The following is a 23,666-nucleotide window of genomic DNA, read 5'->3' as shown; positions in this document are numbered from 1 at the left end:
TAAAGGCCCTCTTGAACTCTACTTTAAACTCTGTCTTGAATGTGAATTATGAATTCAAGAGTTATTGTTCATGATATGAAGGATCTCGGTGATAGTGTAGACTCATGAATACATTTTCCTCACTCTCGTGCTCACTAACTTGAGTCATGAACAAGTTATTAGAAACTGTAGAAGACTCCTCAAAAGGACTTTCTCAAAAATGTTCGAAAGAATTCTCAAGACTTAACTCTTAACTCTACCTTGAATTTGAATTATGAATTCAAGGTTATGATTTGTGATAGGAAATATCTCGTGATGTTTAGGAGTTTTTTTAGATTGTTAAACATAAGAAACGATCAAGAAATCATTGTCTGGAAGCAAGTCCGTGAAGCGGAAATGCATTTAAAAATTTGGTTGCAAATTAAATTTTGAGGCAGAACGGTTCGTGACCTCTCCGCGACGCGGAGAAAGATTCTGGGCATAGGGAGGGAAGGTCCGCGACGCGGAGCAAGGTGTCACATTCGTATGACTTTTTCCTTCTTCATTTTCTAAATGTAATTCACCTAGATTCGATTCTTTTTCTCAATTTCTCTTTAGATTAAGATACTCAACCTATGTACACAAGAATCTCATCGAATACAACTCTAAAATCGACATAATTTGCTCAAGAAACTCATCAATCTCATCTTAACTCAAGAATGAAAGTCAATTTCAAGAACACAATTCAAGAACATCTAACCTTCAACTTTCTAGAACGAACTTAATGCTGAAATTAACATGATTGGCGTGTGGGTGAACAAACCCAACACTATGGAAGCTTACATACCTTTGAGGGATCAAACCCATGGCGAAAAACCACAAGAATCTCGATGAACGCTTGATCCTCTCCTCTTTTCTCTTCTTTTCTCTTCTTGAACTATCCACTAAAACCCTAGGCGTAGATTATGATTATAAAACTGAACCTAATCAGATTAGACCCCTAAAATATTACTAAAAATGAATTAAATCTGTTGGGTAAGGAAAAGACCAAAATACCCCTTACTATTTTCGGGTAACTTTCCTTAACTGGACAACATAACTTCAAAAGGGCATATCTCACTCATACAAACTCGAAACTTAGTAAACTCAGTGGAGTTGGAAAGATAATTCAAAGACCTTTCATTTTCCATCTCATGGAACATCTAAATCATCATGTACTGAGATTTATGGTCGTTTGAAGTTGATCAAAAACTCATAACTTAAGCATAACTTGCAAAATTTCAGATTTTGCTATTTTCAATTTAGTTCTTTTTGGAACTCAATGTTCTACATCTAGTGACCTTAACACTTAATAAATTTTTAATTCCTCGATAAAATCCTACTCATAACGAAGGATGGTTCGAGTCTTAGTTCATAAAATATTTCTGGGGTGTTACAGTAAGTTTAATCTGTGACATGTTCGCATATAGGATTGTCCAACACATATGCTGAGTGGGAGAAAGAAAAATGGAATTAAGAACAAAATGTGTGTTAATCGGATATCCTAAAGAATGAAAGAAAGTTTATTATAGTGTCCTAAATAAAATAAGGCAATTGTTAACTCAACTGTCTGATTTCTAGAAAAGGATCATTTAGTAAACCATGTTCTTAGAAGTAAACTAGTTTTATAGGAATTGAACAAAGAAATAACAAATACTCCCTCCATTTCACAAAGAATGGTCTAGTTTGACTTGGCACGGAGTTTAAGAAAATAAAGAAGACTTTTGAATCTTGTGGTCCTAAATTAAAGTTATGTCAAATGTACAAAATTGGCCTTTAATCTTGTGGCCTTAAACATGCTACGTGGAAAGTTGAAATTAAAATGTTACCAAAAAAAGAAAGAGGTCATTCATTTTGAAACTGACTAAAAAGGAAAGGAGATCAGTCTTTTTTAAACGGAGGGAGTAAGTCAATTGTAAATTCAGATGCTCAAAAACATCTAATCGGTATGTCAGAAATGACGTTCTATTGCATTTAAGTAGTGGGAGAAACGTTACTAGACATAAGAAAACTACTACATCAAGTAGTGGAAGTGATGTTGAGCAAATTAAAGAACACTACATGAAAAGTTGTTAATATTTCAATATCTAAAGATTTTGAAGAAAATATTAAGACTCAAGATCATTAGTGCTTAGTCGTAGTGGGAGAATCATAATGAAGATTGATTTGTTTTGTATGCTTGAGAGAACTTTTATGATAGATTTACTGAAAAGAAATACACTCTTGGTTTCATGATAAGCTCTCTCAAGATCTAGTACAAAATCAATTTGTTACGACGAAGCACTACTAGACAAAATTGCATTAGAAAATAGCTTGGTAAATTTCTTTCGATAAGAAATAAAGGAATGCTTGTGAAAGTTGTAAATGCATAGTTAAGAGTCTAAGTGGGAGATTGTTAGGGTATATACTATTAATTGTTAGGGTATATACTATTAATCATGTGTTTAGACATAATATTCTAACAATTTTAAGATTAAATATCTAAGTAGGAGATTGTTAGTGTATATACTATTAATCATGCATTTAGATATAGTACATTATAACAATTATGATGGTTAAAAGTCTAAGTAGGAGATTGTTGGGATATATACTATTAACCATATATTAAGATATAATATTTATTATAGAAGAAATATTTTATTCAATTTTAATAGATCATATATTTGTATATGGTGTTTGTTTACTTATACAGTAGATGATTTAGTGTGTAGAGTTTTAGCATATACACAGAGGATTAAATCATCGGTTCTTATAAGTATAAAGTTTTTTGTTCACAATCTAGGATGGAAATTGGACATACCATCGGTACAATTGTAGCACACGATTTTATGTAATTTATCTTGATTATGGGAACGGTATAGTTCCAACTTCTTGTGCTAGTGCATTTTGTATGTATTGAATGAGACCGAGTAAAGATAGTTGTTTTAGACTGACTGACAAAAAATATATTCTCTAAACTATTAAATGTACTTATATTCTTAATCCCGATATAACTATTATGATTTGTATATATTAATTATCATTTTGATTTATTAAAAGGTGATATTTTGAAATGGGTCAATATGCTTGGTAGATTGGATGATAATAATATATATTGATGAAATAATAAGTTAGTTGATGAAATCCATGTCTCGTTATAGAGATTGATTGATATGCCTTTTTGAGAAACTTATAAGTTTTCATCGTGTCAAACCCTGCAAGTGGATTTATGAATCCAACACATGAAATAAGTTAAGTAGTGCTCTAAAGGAAATTAATCATTAAATTAAATTCGTCAATAATTTAATTTATTGATTAGTATCTGTAATCTTAACATAGGGAATTACATAAGTGTTTAATGAGAAATTTCGAAATATAAATAGAGGAGTGCAATTACAAATTTCTAGTGGAATGATTTGTAATTTATTACGGTAAGAATAATTCAAATAAATTATTTGGAATTATTTCCATAATAGGGAGACTCAGTAATTACTTTTGTGGTCCCTTCAGTGCCCATATTTAACTAGAACTCAAAATCTTTTTTCTAAAAAAAAAGAAAGAAGTAAGTTTATTCTTGCTTTTTCAAGAATAACGCAAGTTTTTTTTTTAAAGCGTGGGTTTTTCTTCTCCTTATTAGATTGGGAAGAAATCTCTATAAGTAGGGATTCTCCTAACCTAGAAAAAGAAGATCGAAAGTTTCTATTCATGCTGACCCACCCAAGTATTGAGAGAGTTCGGATGTGAACTTGGGATCACTGTAGAAGACCATAGATATGTCGATCTTGTAGATTCGCTTGAAGGTCTGTCTAATTTGTGGATTCGCTTGAAGGTATATGCTCACGCTTTAAGAGGTATTTATCGAATTAAATTTCATCAAGTTTATGTGTTCTAGCCTAAACAATTTGGTTATCTATTATTCATGTAAGCAGTCAGATTCTGGTATGCTTCCGTTATGCATATAGTTTTCCAACACAAATCAACATTGTCAGCTGGCACTCAGATCTGCATCAGGAAAATAAATGCAGAGTGTAGCATGAGTACTAACGTAGACATTTGTCACGCCCCAAACTCAAGGGGCGCAACTGGCTCCTAATGCCAAAACTCAGGCTCGAGCCGACCCCGCTGAACCATTTGCTACTAGCGCATGGCAAACACACGCAATCAAAAAAACAAACTAGTATATCCCGGCTTAAAACTAAGCCCTCGGCCGGTAAGGCCCCTGTCAACATATATATGAAAGAAATAGCTACTCCTAAGAGTTCATATAAAGAAATAGCCAACTAGAAGAGAAGTCCTGACTGGGCCGTCGAGGCCACCATGATATCTATACAAAAACTGGAAGCAGGTATATATCAAGACAATACATCAAACAACTCACAAGCTTCAGCAAACCCACAAAACTAGGCCAGCATGGCCATAACCTAGCTGTACACCCGACACACTTGTCTGCAAGCCTCAAAGAGTAGTACAGATTGGCGGGACAGGGCCCCAGCCTACCCATAAAGATATATACAACAAAAGGTAACAAACCTCCCAACTCTGGCAGCTCCGGAGGAAAGGGGCTAACCAACCGGATAGAAGTCAATCCTGCTACTGAGGAGGCCTACTCGGTCGTCTGTCAGGACCTGCATGCATGAATGCAGCGCCCCCAGGCAATGGGGCATCAGTACAAAATAATGTACAGAGTATGAAAGGATGTGGACTAAATGAGCAAGTATCATAACATACCAAAAACAATCAGGTAAGGAAATCAAATTTAAATAAGCATGCCAACCCATTACTGAATCTAATAAAATACAATAATGATCAAACATCAACCTAACCAAGCTCCCATAAGCCCGGTAGGTACAAACAACATACCACCTACTTAGGCCCCCATAAGCCCAGAAGGTGCCAAATCAATCTACATAACCTTATCGGTAGCCCTTGTCTTTGTAAGAAGTCACATAGCCCTTTTTGGCAACGATATAGCCCCGTAGGCAGCACATAGCCCTCTTAGGCAACATCATAGCTATATGGGCTGCACATAGCCCTCTTTTGCATCAACATAGCCCTGTAGGCAACACATAGCCCTCTTTGGCGTCAAAATAGCCCCGTAGGCAACACATAACACTCTTGGCATCAATATAGCCCCGTGGGCAACACATATCCCTCTTTAGAAATAACATAGTCCTATTAGACAGCATCATAGCCCCCATAGGCAGTTCATTGCTCAACAACTAACCACAATAGCCCCAAGGGCGACAACAAATAATTGAGTAGGCTAAAGGCGAGCAATTTAGCTATAAACAATATATATGAATAATCTCCAAGTCGTTCCTAACTTAAGGTCGTTCTTAACAGATTATGAGTCCCTAAAATGAGGGTTTATAACCACTTAATCAGCCCACCACTCACAATTACATCTACAAGATCACCAACGTAAACTACCTCTAAGGAAACATGTCGTGAATAACCTTAACATACCTTTCCAATGAACGCTCGAAAAACTGTAGTTCCTTCACGAAAGTTGTTCCTTATGTCCTAAGCTTCACAAACACTATATATATATACAGCTGGTACGCACCTATAAATAGTTCATAATTAATCTTAAATCGGCAGATTTTTCATATTGCCCCAACTTGTCGAAACGTCCGTAGATTTTTAAGGACAATCATAAAAGAGTCCCGAGATGATTACCTTAGTTAACCAAGTTAAAACCTTGAAGAAACACCAATAACTACAAATTTATATCTTCAAAAACCAACTCCAAATGCAGCTAATAGAAGGGAAAAATGATAGCCATGTGTAGGGATTACATTTCTAGGCACGGGGGCAACGTTTAATGGTAGAAATCGTCAAAAACTAACCTTCATAATGCTAGAACTCCATAGGAACTCTCTCTTAAGCTTTCTCTCTAGTTTGGAACTGAAATGGAATGTTTTCATGGCTTAAAACGTTAAATAAGCCGACATACCATATTTTTTACCCGACCCGGATTCTTCCCCGGCAGTCCCTAGTAAAACCCTCATAACTTTTTACTCTGATGTTGGTTTGATACGGGGTTTTGTGCGTTGCAAACTAGACTCATAGGCCTTCGATTTAATGGGTAATAGGACTTCTAACTCTTTATATATTGGGAGAAAACATCCAATATATTTGACCCAAATTTCAGAGAAATCTTTAAAAAGGAACTTTCGCCAACTTTTATTTTGCCACTTAACTTCAAAACTTGAGATACAACCCTTGAACACTTAAAATATGACATACCACATCATTTTAATTTATTACTCACCCTCTTTGTCTTTCCACGAATGTACGAATTAATTTAGACGCTTAGCAAAGTCAGGGTGTTACAACATCATAGGCCAACTGAGCTTGGAAAGTAAAAACATAATGTAAAGCGAGAAGTAAAACAGTAACTAGCTAGGATTCAGAAGAAAGGAACACTAGCAATAAATCAAACCATGTGCCTCAGTAATTTAAAACTGAGAGGAAAGATAAAGTAACAAAGCTAACTATAACCTCACTGGGCCCATAAGCCCAGAAGGTACACTCATGCGCAATTGAAAGAAAAAAATAACTCAAACAGACCCCAGAAGCCCGATGAGTACACATAAGAGATAATGATATCTCTAGCTAAGACTAAATGTATTCCAGAACTGAAACGACAGACCCCAGACCTAGAACAACGGCAAAGGCACCCCGAAGAACCCCATAGAACCAAGATGTCAGGACTCAAAATTGAGTAATAGAAATGGGCCCATACTCGAACCATGCCTAATAGAAATGTATTTGGACCTCGAATCTTGTCTAGTAGGAATGCGTGTGGACCTCAAACCATGGCTAGTGGAAATGCGCTCGAACCTTGAACCGTGGCTAGTACATTCCGAAGAACCTCATAAGAAAATGATCATCATCATAAGGGATATACTGTGAATCAACACCCACTCTTAAAGTCACAAAGGACTCAATTCAGCTCAAAATCCAAGTCCAAACTCAAAGAATCCAACAAGACCAAATGTCACTCCTAAATCATGTCGGGGCCATATAAAAGAGAGACTATAATTGTAAATTTAATAAGGGAAGAGTTGTCATCGAGATAAGGATTCACACTATCAAACCCAAGTCAGCTATATCAATCTATAATGACCTAAAACCATCCAAATCGATGTTAGAAAATTTTCTAAGGCAAACGACTCCAAATAGTAATTCTATGAAAATCATTAGTCTAAGCCTAGACTAAAGCCAAGAGTAACTCACAAGAATCAATGCAGTAGGCATAAAGTTGAACATGGGATGTTAGGCATTACAGAAAAGGTAATGACAGCTATGGCAAGAATTTTATAACCTAAACAAAATAATAACATCCAATGCAAATTAGGTCTTCCATGTGGGACTAAGTTGTAGTCACCAACATATTTTTGAGAATCTTGACTTGTAGCACATGCAATTTTGAGTTGATCGAAAGAAAAAAATCTTGTCGTTCTCTTATTTGATTCTTAAATATTGGGCAACCCTTTTACTTCTATATAAGAAACTCTTTGATATCAACGACGCCTCAGAAGCTGCCAAAAAGAGCTCATATTATAGTTCGATATTTATAGCGATATGATAAGAGAGACATTTGATGCATCTTCATATTAACTCTCTCCCCCCCCCCCTACTTCCTAGAACTTGCCCCTGTTGTTGAAGATTTCTTTTTCTTCGATATCTCAGAAAAGTCAAAATTATTTATCTTTATCAAATCCATCAAATTTGAGTTTGCTCCTTGTCGTCGGACTGAAATGATCACGTTCATTTTATGGGATAACATAAATATTTTTTTGCATACAATATCATTGAAGTTTCTTGCGATCATCACAACTATTGACTTCAGATTTTGAAGATGTGAGAAAAGAGATGATGGACATATTTGGTCCCACTAGATATGCCAATTTATCTGCAATAGATTTTCTCAAATACAGAAAATAAACCAATGTCACAAAATAAATTTTTAAAAAATGATTTTATTTATTAAGGTTATTAGTACTATTTTATGTATTCCCTTGATTCTTTACTCCTAAATTTTCTTCGTGATTCAGAAGTTGATAATAATGTATTTCTTGTTTCTTGAATGCAGAATGACTTGCATCTTAATGGCACTTCTATATCTCAAGTTGATCTTGAGGAAAACTGTCTCTTAATTACTTCGATTTTGAGAAAGACAATATTTGATATCTTAGGGTGTGTTTGGTATGAAGGAAAATATTTTCCAATCTTCTCATGTTTGGTTGGGTTAAATGTTTTGTAAAATGTTTTACAAATCAACTCATTTTTCTCAAATTTAAGAAAAATGACTTCCCTTCAAAACTTAAGGAAAACATTATCCAAAATTGTCTTCCAATTTCAAATTACAATTTTTTTTGTTGAAAAAATCAATTTATTTTGTCCCTACCCTCAAACCAGCCCCCCCAACCCCTCCCCCCCCCCCCCCCCAAAAAAAAAATAAAAAAATTAAAGCTTGTGTTTTAAAAAATGTTTTTAACTTCAATTTTTTTACCCCACCCTCACCCCTACCACCACCACCCCCCAAAAAAAATATTAAAAGTTGTTTTTAAAAGATATTTCTAATTTTTTTACCCCCCACCCCTACCCTCCCCCCATCAGCCCCCTACCAGCCCCCCCACCCCCTTCAAAAAATAATTTACGTTTGCTTTTAAAAAATATTTTCTACTTCAATTTTTTATTTTTTCAGCCCCACCCTCGACCCTCGCCCCGCCATCCCCCCCACCCCACCCACCCTACAAGCCCTCCATCCCCCCAAAAAAATTAAGTTTGTTTTTAAAAAATATTTTCAACTTCAAAATTTCATTTTTTTTCACCCCTACCCTTGACCCCCCACCCCCACCCTTCCTACCAGCACCCCGACCCCCCAAAAATAATTTAAATTTGTTTTTAAAAAATATTTTCAACTTCAATTATTTTTTTTCACCCCTACCCTCGGCCCCCCCCACCCTCACCCTCACCCCCAAAAAAAAAATTTAAGTTTGTTTTTAAAAAATATTTTCAATTTCAAAAAATATTTTTTACTCTAGTAAAAATAAAAGATATTTCTCAAAACATTTTTCATTCATAAATCAAACATAAAATATTTTCTACTCACCAACCAAAATGAGAAAATAAGTAAAAAATCTACTTGTTTTCCAAGAAAACATTTTCTAGGAAAACATTTTCCTTCATACCAAACACACCCTTAATCTCTTTGTGAATACCCCAAATGTCATATGATATTCAAGATTTCTCTTCAATGAAATACATACCCCTTTTATTGGTGTGACCTAGATTTAGGGTGAAGCAACATCCAAAAATCTCTAACAAGATTTAAGAATTGAAAAATATGGATTGGGCTCATCTTGCGGAAGGTCATGTAAAATCTAGTAAACCATACATGTCTGCAAGTACCTTGATGAATGGCACTATTAGCTAATTTAATGCTAAAATGGAAGAGAGGAGAGAGTTTGCTCTCAAAATGCATAGACTAGAGAGTAACATGAGGTGTGTGGAAATGGAGGAAGATAGAAAATGAGGATAATGGAAGGAATAAGGTTTACCAAAATTAGAGCTTAATATCAAGGGATTGTTATGTTTCAGAAATTATTTTATTTTAGATAATAATTTGAAAGTAGTATTAAAACGGATAATTAATTGTCTTTAAGCCGCTATATCACGTAATTTTCCCCTTGAAAGAGAAAGAACAAAGTTTAGATCGAGTTGGATGGGTTCTACTATGACTCATCGTTTAACTCAGTATGACCCAACCCATGTTAGCTCAGGTAGACTATTAGCAAGGTGAGACAATGATCCAGTTATTTATTCAACCCATCTTAAATCAGCCCAAGCAACCCATTATTGAATTTCTAAGGAAAGATAATATCTTAGGAATATCAAATCTTGAATTCTGGTACTCAAGTGATAAAAAGTTGAGCATTTTGACATGTGAGATCAGGATTCTAATGAAACTGAAATGTTGAAATGATGAAGATGCAATTGTTCAAGTGACTTTCAAAAACCAAAGGCAAACAATGTAACAAAGAGGAGGGACAATGACAAGAACGAGCACAACACGGGGGAAATCATAAAACACTTTTAACTTGAAATCCTCCTCCATTATACAGACCTGCAGAATTAGTTTAGGACCTTAAGAGGGTCCTGAAATCATCAGCTTGATTTGGTAGCCACTGCAAGTTCAACGGATATAATGAAAGTTGATCGCCCCGCCTCTCTTAGGTACTGAACTTCCCCATTCATCAGCTTGACCAGTTTTCTGCTGACAAGTAAGCTGATCCCTTCTTCAGATGCATCGGCTTCACTACCAAACATTTGGCTAAGCAATTCTTCTGGCACTCCACCCCCTGTATGTCTTATCCTGCAATGGTAAGTGTCATTCTCCTGGTCAGCCATGTACAAGTAACAGATGGTGCTGATTCTTGTCATTATTTAAATTCATCTGTTTAGCCTTAAAACTCAATCACCACATGAACACGTCTTGGCTGAATGAAGAAAGAACACACTCCTGCCACTTGAATAAATAGAGGACAAGACCATTCCACATATGCCAACAGAAAGCTTTCTGAGAGAAGTATGATTTTCATTTGTTTAACATAATTTTTTTAAGGCTGGTCTCATCAATCTCTAGACTCTAATTGCTATCTGGGGTTATTTTATGTTCAAATTACTAGATGGAAAACTCAACACTAACACCTCAACGCTGAAGGTTGATTTTTCGTTTGTCCAAAGAATGAATAGGAATAAGCTTGAAACAGTAGGAGAGCATATTACACTTCTCTTTGAATTTGAGAAGTCCTACTCAGATACTCGGCTCTCTAATAAAATAGTGAGTGAAGGATGTTTAGGCCAACAGAACAATTTTATTAAAAATTGTGAAAAATATAGAATTAGAATTTATTTTGTAATTAAACTAGCAATTTTGCAATCAATGTTTACAAAATAAATGGAGAGAAGACAAGGAAGTAGCAGCTTCAACTGTCAAGGATCAAATGCTATGGCAATATAAGGACTTCAAACACATTGAGACATTGGAGTTCAAGTAAAACTTTTATGTCCCTAATTTGATAGAGAATAAATACACTATCAAACAAAAATTACTGAGGACAGAAATAACATATCAATCACAGGTATTGAGAGAGATACTGGTTAGTTTTTAAGCTTACGATTTTGAAATGCTTAGATGTCAATGGATTGTGTAGACAACCCTCAACCTTTTATGTTTTCGCGGGAGATGCTAACTTGGACAGCAGATATCTGGTCAAGGTAAAAAAAAAAAACTTCTGATTTTTCTGTCATATGGATTTACCTGAATTCCAAGAGAGCAAGCTGAACAGATTCTCCTATGCGATCTTTAGTTAGCTTGCCTGAAATACTAAGCTGGCCACCACTTGGTGTAGAGTTCACAGATACTAACAAAAAGTTAGCTAGGACTTGTTGAAGTCTCGGACTATCTCCATATAAAGTTTCATTAAGAAGATCTTCAACCATGTCATTCGAGATCATTATATTCTTTCCATTGCTCTTCATCATGACTTGACTTATGGATGCTACCAATACCTCATGTAGCTTAAACTCGAGCATCTCCAGATCCAAATAACTGGTAAGAGATTAGAGGAAGAGCAAAAATATTACAGTGTAGAAAATCATTTAAAGTGATAAACATAAAACTAAAAACAATAAATATTGGACAAGAAAGCCATAATCCAGCAAAGAAAACTTAATATCGTATCAAATGCACAAAACTATACTCCAAGAACAACACTTATACTGCAAAAGGTATCCATTCTTGCATAGATCAAATCCAAGAATTTACCTGTTGCTACAAAATCATCATACCTTGATCAAGTGTTAACTAAAAAAGGATGAACGGAAAGGAACTCAGGGTATTGAAACTAAAACACATAATATATGATAAAATGGTGCAGCGTACCCCTCTATGATGCTATCAAGATCTGTATCATCAAGAATTTTGTTGAGCTGACGCTGACACTGTGCACTTGTATGCAGTATATTTTTCTGCTCTTCGCCCAAGCTAGTCCCCTCTAGCATCTTCCGAGAGAATATAATCCCAGAAAGAGGATTCCTAATTTGCCTCCTTATGTAAGCTAATACTTTCAACCTTTTCAATGCAGTTTGTTCTGATAATCGTTGAACATGAAGAGCTTGTTGCAACTCATGGCTTGCAAGCTGCAGGAAACAAAAGAGTCCCGTGACTGCACCCTCTTTATCTAACCTTTTGCTCACACAGAGTAAGCACTCCACATATTTCCCGTAACGTGCAAAGAAACCAAAAGGAATCTTCTCAGATTCTTGACCAGTGATAGCATTGTTTAGTATAACTCCGAAATTCACAAAAGCTTCTTGATTCTTGAGACGGCAGCAAGCTGCCTGTGTCCCAAAAACCTCCCCTAGCAGCATTTTATCCATAACATCATCACGCCGCCATCCAGTTAACTTGGTCATCGCAGAGTTCCATTCAGAACACCAGCCAAATTGATCAGTGCCAAATATTGGTGGGATCAATGGGTGAGGATTTTGGATAATCGCTCTATAGTCACCTTCGATTCGGGTGAACTTGTCCATGATACTTTTTTGTCCAGTTATATCCTGAGCAATAAAACACACACCCACAACACTATCCCGAACATCTTTGCTTGCACATGCATTCACGATTAAGCTGATTGGACTAGAATCCCTCGACGGCCCATGTGTTTTTATTTCAAACTCTACATTTCTTTCCTCTTTCCCTGGTTAAAGGAATGGTGTATTCAGTTAAATCCTCGGTACATAATTCATGTAATTGAATGGATGGACAAAAATCATGTGAACTAATCATATTCAAAATAATTAATTAGTGTGGAAAATTAATCTTTTTTGGTACATAATCCATTTAACTGAATGGATAGACAAAAATCATTAATAATATTCAAAAAAATTAAATAGTGTAGAAAATCAATCTTCACGAAAAGAGTCATAACATCAACATAACACAGAGGGGGGAATGCACAAAGATACGTACCCTGCAATGCTAATTCCAACATCTTATTCACGGTATCAACTGATGAATCCTCCACGAGAGTGAGCAGATGCTTCCCAATTGCTTCATCAACAGGAAGACCAGTTAATTCAGCAACTTTTGTGTTCCATCCATTAACCTGCCCATCAACATCAACTGCGAATATAGGAACTGAAGCTGTTTCAATTAAGCGGACCATTTCAGCTGTCACTGCTTCAAGTTCCTGCATTCCATCAATCTTTAGATCATTAAGCTTCGTATGGATGGAAATTGTATTAGAATTCACAGCATCAGCATCCTTGAAAGCATTTCTTAGTATGAGCTGCAAGGAGTGGATTGCATCCATCTCATAGTCCTTCCAGGGTATACTCCTTGTCTTGACAACTTCCAGGAATGCTTTGAATGATGACCTAGGATGCATTTTCCTGCCATCATCCTTCTCACCAGGTTCATGCTTTGCACCACCCCATCTAACTTCAGCAGCAGTGTGTGACCTGTACCAGAACAGCCAGTCCTTATCAGATATTCTTACAGCTGCCATACCACAGACTGCATCACCAAGAGCAAGAGCCCCAGGAAACCCAGCATCATACAAGCTATCTGTACTCAAGCCTGTGGAATCTGTATGATACTCACAAAGCCATGATACTATATCATGCAGCTGAAAGTCACTTGGGTTCATTCCTAATCGATGTATCTTATTCTTATAGAGCAAAGCAGCACCATCACATTTGATGAGATCCATAATGTTGGGGCTCTGTGACACGATACCTAGGGGAGCATCTCGCATCAGCATATCACACAAGAGAGTCTGAGTACGCAGAATATTTTTCTCAAGGAATTGATTTTCCAATTCCAGTTCCTTGTTAACGTGTATGGCAAAGACTTGTGCAAGAAACTCACATGCATACCTCAGTGGAAAGGGGACGAACCTTGGGGTCGTGTTGTGGCAAACAACCAGGCCCCATAGCCTTTTTCTTTTTTGAGATTGTGAAGAATCAGAGCTTTCTCCTTCTTCATCCCCGTCATTGACCACAACTGCCATTACAAGTGATGCAATTGAATTCATATTCTCCATATACTGTAAATGGCAGTAGTGAGGGGCCCTAAGAGTAGAGCCGCACAATGTTAAGTCAAATGGAAGCTTCTCATCTTGGACTACCTTCACATGTTTTGCTCGGCAATCACAAATCATTCGGACCTTATTCTTCATAAACAAAAACCGTGCAGCCTGTGGAATATCCGTAGCAGGATAATGTAAACCAAGGTAAGGCTCGAGGCCAGGCTTTGTGATCTCAGACACCACCTCTCCATGATCATCATCGTGAAACTTATATCCCATCACCCTGTCATAACCTGTGAGTTCAAAAACCTCCTGAACCATTGTGTCACAAAGTCTTTCCATACTGCCACTGGGCAAGGACTGCAAGCGAGTAATGGCTTTGGCTGCAAGTTTATATGACTGCAGGGCCCCTGCAGCAGTCATGGGAACTTCATAGGGCTTCACAGGCTCAAAATCAATGATTAAGCTACCTGTAACCCTATGAACAATTGCATAAAATGGCTTCCCAGAATTTTTGCAGTGAACAAGGACAGGATTTAACAGAGAAACCTCCCCAAACCCCAAGGCTTTCTGCAATGCTGCGCCACTTGGACCAGTGAAGATCGTTCTGATATCAGTCCCGATGCCAAGAACTGGATGCTCACCAACACTTGGAACAGCATGGCTAACCATGGTCAGCATTTCAGGGGCATTCTCACTGAATGCTATGACCTTTAATGTTTTCTCATCCAGGGCTAACAGACAACCAAATGGCTGGATAAACTTGCCCTTTTGGATCTGATGAAGGTAAGCGGTGGTAACTTTGTCTGACTTCGGCCTTTGCTCACCCTCAGCTACATTTGTAACCCTCACCGAGCTTGAATAGTCAAAGGAATCACCTGACTCCTCAAAGTCTGCATGCAACTTTGCATCAATAGAGGTCTGTGCAATGATCCTAGCACTGTGCTTTGATCTTGATGAAGTGGTGGAGGATTGGCTAGGTCTTGAAGACGACATTTCGACTCAAATCTAAATAGAACATACAAAATAATTACTACAGATGATTAACATTATACATTAAAGCTACAAAGTTGAAATAGCAACTGTAAACATCCGACACTGTCAAAGACATTATAACAGAGTTTTTAACTTTTTTATATCAACAAACATAGTAGAACTAGAACAAACACATGTATGATTTATTGTAAAGGCTCTACCTTTCATCAATATGAAACATCAAATCACTATTTGCAGCATAACATTTTCCATCCACTGAAGAATAGAGCCCATCCCCTCCCCACTTCAACAGGAGGGAGGATGATATGTTTAAAAAAAAAAAAACTAAAAAGAGTTTAACCGAGTAAGTTACCGGATCCACAAATTAGCCCTAGATAATTCAACTATATAACTAAGAAACTAGAAGATGCAGACAAATAGGCATAGCACAGTAAGCTAATAGTTGTTTTAGCTGGATTAACAAACTAATCACAGCCTATTGATAATTCAAGTTTTTAATCACCCTATATAGTACTGTATATACAATATAGCCTTGAAAGTTGAATTTGCAGAGAAAAGTAATTAGTGAAAGTTGAAGAGAAAAGAATTACCTTTCAGAAGCTTTGAGAGGCAACAACAAAGTAGTAGGTTTCAGGTGAATTGTTGTTATAGTTGGTCTGAATCTGAAGCAAATAAGCTGGTGCTCATCAGCTATTCCTCGTCTGAAATTCCCCAAAAAAATGGACCACAACTTCGATTTCTCTTAAAGATTTATCGATACCATTAAACACACACTTGTCAAAGCAGATTTATCGATACCATTAAACACACACTTGTCAAAGCTCATATACACAGTACGTTTACGAGTCTCTATAAATAGCAAGTGAAAGAGACTTTACTAGAAACAAGTGAATTGCCCGATTGTTTCCTTTCCAAACATAGTTATTTGGTGTCAGTTGATGCACCCCAAAATTAGCATAAGCTTCAATCTTCATTTGTCGTCCACCTCTATATAAAATATATTTAATTTTTTGAAAAAAAAAAAAAAAAACAAACCCACGAGCAGCAAAGTAGGGGATAATATATAATAATTCGTGAGTGGGTGGAAATATAATAATAGTAGTACTCACTAGAAGGATTCTGATGTCAATCGTTTAAATTATAACATTTTTTAAAACAAAGAAAAGAGATGAGTATACCATACCCACTTGGGTGGGGGGAGGGGGGGGGGGGGGAGAGAGGCCATACCTCGAATAACAAGTTAGCAGCAAGTTATGGACATCACGTGAAGACATCATCCCCTTATCTTTTCAAGAGAAAAAAAGGTGTCAGAATTTGAGACTAAGAAAATGAGCTGCTACGGGAAAATATGGATCTACATTCATATAATCAAACAGTTTTGGCGTTTCTGAGGTGAATCTGACTCTCCCACATTACTAACGTACTTTCTCACCATTGAATAAAGTTTTATTGCTCTCTATGTAAAATCAAAACATTCTAACAAAGTTGAATTCATGATGACAAAGGACCCTCTTTGCCTACTCTTTTCACCTTTACAACGTTTTCTCCTTTTCTTGCCCAACCATTACAGTTTATACTAGGGCTGTTTCATTATGTTTCAATGTAGATTTTTTTTATTTGAAAATTGAAGTCGAGTTTGGTCATAAATTTAATTGAAGTTGTTTTTGACTTTGTATAATATGGAAAAAGGTTATAATTGTACTTATACTCTCAAACAAAGATTATATATCAACAGTGTTTTACTTAAAAGTCACTCAATCTATTCAATTAAATTTTTTAACTTAAAATTTACTTACATAAAATTTTTATTTCTTAGTAAAAAAAAATTTAAAATTAAATAAGTATCCAATGAACTGCCAATTATACTATGCTTAAATAATTATCTAACATCGACAGTATACTATGCTTAAAAATTTATCTAACATCGCTAGTATACTATGCTTAAACTTTTTTTCAAACTGTAACGATGTTCCTATAAACACAAACTAAACATAGTGCAGAAAAAACATCATAAAACATATAGTAGAATTCAAAGGTTCTTAAAATAATAAATCGTAACTATTAAATTTGGGGAGAAAAGGTAAATAAAAGGATCACTATTATATTTATTTTTAGCGGATCGAGTTAAGTAGGTGGATCATCTTTTTACAATTTTAGTTAGAAATAAAAAAATTCATTTAAGTAAATTTTAATTTTAAAAAATTAATTGAATAAGTTGAGTGACTTTGTAAGTAAAACACTCATAGTTGAGTGACTTTACAACTAAAAAATTCATAGTTAAATTATTTTTGAGTTAAAAATCAAAGTTGAGTGACTTTCTGAGAAAAGAACTCATACTTGAGTAACTTTTTGAGAAATAAGTTCACAATTGAGTGACTTTTGAGCTAAAAAAACAAAGTTGAGTGACTTTATGAGAAAAAAGTCCATAGTTGAGTGACCATACCTCCATATTTGTCTTTGGATGGTTAAATCTTACGTTTCTACTTTTATCATCCTACGTAGCACGCCTATATCATCATATATTACTAAAGGTGGGAAAAAAAAAGTTAAAAGTTGAAATATCATTTTACCCCTACACTAAATAAAAATATTATGAAATAGTTAATCAATTAAATATTAAATAGTAATTATATAATATTATTATTATATTACACTAAATTCTAAAAGTGGAAAGGTGTTAAGTCAAATATTGAAAGAAAAAATATTCATAGAAAATTGTTAGACATTTTTATCCTTTTAAAAAATAATAAATTAGTTACATTTTTTCAAAAAAGAAATTGTATTTATTTTTGTTTTTCTCCTTCAATTTACTTAAAATAATCTATATATCATAGATCATATGGTTACTTAATTTGTTAAATGTTAATATTTTAATTACATAATGATATATATGAAGCCCAACAACTATACTTTAATTCTTATGTTAATCCTTTTAAAAAAATAAATTAGTTACATTTTTTCAAAAAAAAAAAAATATTTATTTTTATTTTTCTCCTTCAATTTACTTAAACTAATCTATATATCATATATCATATGGTTACTTAATTTGTTAAATGTTAATATTTTAATTACATAATGATATATATGAAGCCCAACAACTATACTTTAATTCTTATGTTATGTCATTATAATTATAATTGATTAGATTAATTAATTAATTAAAGTAGAAGACAAAACAATGTATGAAACTCTTCCAATTCAGTGACTCTTTGAATTTTGAAATCAAAAATAAAATTTATATGTCATGATTCAGTGTGTCTCATTATTGAAACTCTTCCAATTCTGTGACTCTTTGAATTTTGAAACCAAAAATAAAATTTATGTGTCATGATTCAATGTGTCTCATTATTGAAACTCTTCCAATTATGTGACTCTTTGAATTTTGAAACCAAAAATAAAATTTATGTGTCATGATTCAATGTGTCTCATTATTGAATTTTGGTAGGTGAAAAGACAGTTAAATATCACTATAAATATCAGTAAATTATAGCCACAATTTACTTGTCCCTAGATCATCATATTCTTTTCTTTTTTGTCATCTACGGTTATCTAATCTTCTTCCTAGATAATGATATAACATATCTTCAAGAAGCTAACTGAGGAGAAGAACAGATGACATCATTCTGAAGTTAGCTTTCTTACAATAGAATAGTTGAAGTTAGAAATATAAGAGATGAAATCATGAAAAAGAGAAGTTTTCTTACAATAGAATAGTTGAACTTAGTAGTATAGAAGAGATGACATATTCCTTCGTATCTTTTGTTTATTAGCTCATAATTTTAAGTTTTCTTTTCCATTTAGGAGTCAAAGTATGGTTGTCCAAATTAAATTTGGTATGCAATCCACATTTTTATGTAATTCTTGTATCATTTTGCATTGTTGCGGAAATTTATTTTTATTTTTCATTGTGTTATTGTTCTTGTAAGTGTTACTTAATCGACAAAACTTTTGTTAATGTACGATGAGTTTGATAATACTTGAATAATTTATGCAATATGCTCGGATATCCATATGTCAATTGTCTAAATTCAAATTAATTTAAATAAAGATTGCTAAAAAATTATTACTTTGAATGAAAGATTTTAATTGTATTGCTATATTGTCTATCTATTATATTGTTGCGAACACATACATATATTGTTCATTTTCACCCTTTTTGTTTTATTTTTAGTTTTTCTATGATTTGTATGAATGAGATTAACAACTTCATTTTCAAATAAAAATGAGAGTTCCATTTATATTTGTGAGACACTAAGCCTAATAATTTTCTTAAATATGAGCAATCTATATTGATGGTAGTTTTCTGCAGTGTTAAAACTCAAATGGTTGGTCTGATGACAATTTTGCTTTTGGATATTTTGGTTGTAATATTATAAGAATGGAGTATTTGAGCTTTATTTTGTTTAGATTTTAGTAATATAAATCAACAAGATTATTCAATATTCTACCTGAAGTATATTGTTCAAGAGTAACATTATAGCATCTTTTGCAATTATTTTATATTGTTGCAACATATATTTTCACATGGAAAATTGCATTTTCACTTTCAAATTGGAAACACTTACACATATATGTTGTACTAATATTCATGTCTTTTTAGAAAGTTTGAAATACTTGATAGGAATACACGTGTCCATAACTAATAGATATATACATTCATTCTACTTCAAATTTTCTCTTAATTTAATTAATATACTCAACCCAATATTATACCCATCCATTTACCCCATAATAAAACCCACTCCTAATACTCTTTCATTGTCACTTTCCCAAGAGAAAATAACGATTGATATTTATAGAAAAAACCAAGGGTTTTATTATGGATTGTGCATCATGCCCACTTTGGTCATCCCTATGTATACATAATTTAGTTTTGTGAGATGATTTATATTATGTTTGAATTAAAATAAATTTATAATGTGCAACACAAATTTTAGGACTCAGAGAATACTCTCCAAAGGGAAGAATTAGCAGCATTATGGATGATTTAAAAATTGTCCTCTTTTACAAGGGTACCATTGACAGACCCTTATGTCACGAACTTAGAGTCTCACTACAGCTCCCTGCAGCACTTGACAACTTACTCACTAATCTTTCAAGATCTTGTAAGCTCAAGTAAGTCCTTTTGAAACTAAGATCGCTAAGAGAATGCAAGAAAGACTTAGAAAGACTTGAGAAGTTTTGGAAGAAGGCTTTGTATTGCTTGGAGAATGCTTTTACAACTTGAGTGATGAGTTTGCAAATGGGAGACCCTCTATTTATACTACTCCCTAGGGGCCTTTGTGTAAATAATATTTACAATACAAGTCCCTCTATATTTACACTTTGGTCTACTTTCTAGAATTCTCTACAAATTCTAGGAAATTTCTAAAGTCTTCTTGAAATATTTAAGGAGTTCTAGAGTTCTCCATAAGCCTTTCCATAACTCTAGATTCTTGTCCCTTATTACGGTGCCGAATTTGAGAACCAAAGTGGTGGGACATGGCACTCTCCCCCACCTGTTGATGCGACGACTGCGGTGCACTGCTGCAAGAATTCCCGAATTTGGTCTTTAAACTGCCACAAGTATTCATATCTCTCCTATGTGGCCTCCTCCGGAGTTTGTCCCTTCCAATGAACAAGGAACATGGCACTGGCTTGTTTGCCTCGTTTTTTTCTCGCTTAGTAGTCTATGATTGACTCAATTTCTAGATCATGCGAGGCAGTGACAGTTATGGGCGCCCATCTCGATTGGTTTCGGCTGGGATCGTCCTTGTCCTCATGGCATGGCTTGAGGATGCTTGCATGGAAAACCAGATGGATATTAAAGTGTGGAGGCTACTCCACCTTATAAGAGATCTTGTCCACCTTGGAAATGATCCTAAATGGGCCCTCGTATTTTCGCACTAAGTTCTGATGAACATCCCTTAGTGCTTTAAATTGTCTTGGGTTAAACTTCACCAAGACCATGTCCCTAACTTGGTAATCTGTGGGACGTCGCTTGCGGTCCGCGAATTTCTTCATCTTTCGGGCTGCCTTGTCCAAGTAGGACTTGGCGGTGTTGAGTTGTTCCTCCCATCCCTTGGCAATATGGTAGGCTCCCAAACTTTTTCCCTAAAAAGCGGCTTGTAAAAAATGTGGAGTTTAAGGTTGTTGGCCAATCGCCAACTAGAATGGGGTGCGCCCGGTGGACTCACTCCTTTGCAAATTGTAAGAGAATTGTGCCATGTCAAGGAGTCTAGCCCAGTACTTCTGATGCGCACTAACATAGAGCCTAAGATATCACTCCAATAGGGCGTTAACGCGCTCAGTTTGGTCGTCGGTCTGCGGGTGAAAACTTGTGGAGAAGTGAAGCTCCATGCCAAGTATCTCAAATAGTTCCCTCCAGAAGTTCCTAGTGAAGCGGGGGTCTCGATCACTGATGATATGCCTCGGTAGTCCCCAATACTTCACTATGTTCTTGAAAAATAATCGAGAAACCTCCTTAGCGGTGCAACCGGCGGTGGCGGGCATGAAGGTAGCATACTTCGAAAATCATCCACCACGACCATGATTGTTCCATATCCGTCGGACTTAGGTAAGGAAGTGATGAAGTCCATGGTCAAACTTTCCCATGGGCGTTCTACTATGGGTAGTGGCTCCAGTAGTCCTCCCGGTTGCCTTTGCTCCATCTTGTCTTGTTGGCACACAAGACAAGTCTTGCACATAGCACTCGATGTCATCCCCGCATGTGTGGCCAATAATAAACTGCTTCAATCAGCGCCTTCGTATGTCGCTACCCCGGATGCGTAGCCCACAGTGTGTCATGACTTTTGTTGTGTCGTAATTTTTCTAACATTTAGAAAAATCACTTTTTGAAATGTTCCAAGTATAAAACAATTTGAGAAATACTTAGGAAGAGTCGCCACTCAATTTTTTTAAGAAATCAAGAAAACTTATAATTTTCAAAGATTTAAACAGAAAAAAATCATTTGAAAATACCAAAGAAGGTTCGGGGTTCAATTTACACTTCGAGAAGGATTTAAGCATTCGAAATGCCCGCTAACATGCGGTTGACCTGCGACTTGACTAAAATATATTTTGACTATTTTTTAGAAAAAGTTATTTAACATAAAAGGAATAACTTACAATATTTGGTTAATCTTTTTTAAAAAAAAAATAAAAAATAAAATAAAAATAAAAAAAAAATAAATAAATGACACATTTTATTTTATTTTATTTTTAGAGAAAAGGGATTCAAAATGAAATATTTGTCTTGAAATACAAGTGATTGGAATATTAATAAAACTAGATTAATTAGAATTTATTTAATTCATTTTAAACCAATTTAATAAATTAAAACATGAAAATCATTTCTTATTAATTGACTAACCTTTTTTGAGAAAACGACTTAAGCAAGTACACTTTTTAAAAAAAAATTATTATTATCATTATTATTAATCAATGAAAAAGGTTATGACTAACATTTTTTAAAGTTTATTAGAAAAAGAAAAAGAAAAAAAAATACTTTAACTTAGAACAATTTTGCAATGAGTAAAAAAAATGATTTAAATGAAGAAGATCCTTAAAGAACGCGTCTTTAAAAATTTACAAAAATGATTTAACATAAAAAAATATATAATATTTTACGATATTCGATTAACTTTGATAAAAATAGTTCAATAAAGAATAATTTTTAATTTTTTAGAAAATAGGATCTTAATTGAAACAACTTGGTCAATTAGGATTTTAACAAAATTAGATTAATTGAAATTATTTACGTCATTTTTATTTTTATTTTTTAGAAATAATAATTCGAACCAACTTGGTAGATAAACCAAGAAATTATTTTAATCTAAATAAAGATATGTGAAAATTTTGACTAAAAAAAATATTTGAATAAGTATAAGAGTTGATAAAATGAATTATTTTTAAAGAAACTAACATAAAGAATATGGTCATCTTTTGGGGAATTCAACTAAGTTAATTAAAAATTCTAAAGTTAGAGTTAAACAACAAATAATAAGTAATCGCAATTAAATAATTAAAGCGTAAGGGAGAAATTGAATTTGGGCCTTTCTTGGGCCAAATTCGCTACTGTTTTTGGGAATTTTACTCAATCCCGTTTTTGTATACACTTGATGTATATCAGTGTATATCGGCATGTATATCAGCCCTTTTCATGTATTTCTTGCTTCCAAACACCTGTGTTTCGCCTCAGCCCTGTATTTTACTCTCAATTCGGAATTCATATATTTGTTTTCCATTCCGGACTTGGCAACAAAGGAGATGACTTGAAAAAGCTTTGGGGGCCTAAGTGGCCCGTTTCATATGCAAAGGGGTTGGAGAAGAGTTCAGTGAACTCATCCGATGATGCCATACAGAGGAAACAAAAACAAGAGTTAGCCAGCTAAAATTTTTTTTGGTGGAAATGAATCACAACTCCTAAAAATATAAAACTAGAACTCAACACTATAACAACAAAAATTCAAACAAAGCAAGATCATAATATATATCTCCCTTGGAGCAAAATGATATTACCCACCCGTGGAGTATGCCATTCAATTAGTAACCAAAAGAAAGAAAAAAAAATAAAAATTCACATAAAACAAAAAATAAAATAAAATC

General features: G+C 34.6%; 2 protein-coding genes across 6 annotated transcripts in view; both read right to left on the bottom strand.

Moving 5' to 3' along the window:
* Positions 1-23,666, bottom strand: part of LOC125828795 (chloride channel protein CLC-c-like) — a 1,181,495-nt gene that overhangs the window by 175,711 nt on the left and 982,118 nt on the right. The gene's annotated exons all lie outside the window — the stretch shown is intronic.
* LOC125828789 (phytochrome A) lies at positions 9,976-16,067 on the bottom strand. 3 transcript variants are annotated; one of them, XM_049508110.1, is made up of 5 exons: positions 15,959-16,067; positions 13,025-15,092; positions 11,936-12,752; positions 11,312-11,602; positions 9,976-10,363 (listed from the first exon to the last, which is right to left on the bottom strand). In XM_049508110.1, the coding sequence occupies exons 2-5, from the start codon at positions 15,078-15,080 to the stop codon at positions 10,156-10,158; spliced, it is 3,372 nt and encodes a 1,123-aa protein (XP_049364067.1). In that variant the 5' UTR covers positions 15,081-15,092; positions 15,959-16,067; the 3' UTR covers positions 9,976-10,155. The 3 variants fall into 3 exon arrangements, with proteins under 3 accessions (XP_049364067.1, XP_049364066.1, XP_049364068.1); XM_049508109.1 differs by lacking the exon at positions 15,959-16,067 and adding an exon at positions 15,671-15,878; XM_049508111.1 differs by lacking the exon at positions 15,959-16,067 and adding an exon at positions 15,281-15,328.

This window comes from Solanum verrucosum, unplaced genomic scaffold (genome assembly GCF_900185275.1).
Source record: "Solanum verrucosum unplaced genomic scaffold, falcon-dt-bn FXZP01000198.1, whole genome shotgun sequence".
Lineage (NCBI taxonomy): Eukaryota > Viridiplantae > Streptophyta > Magnoliopsida > Solanales > Solanaceae > Solanum > Solanum verrucosum.
The sequence above is the reverse complement of the archived record's forward strand: the minus strand, read 5'-3'. Positions and strand labels throughout refer to the sequence as shown.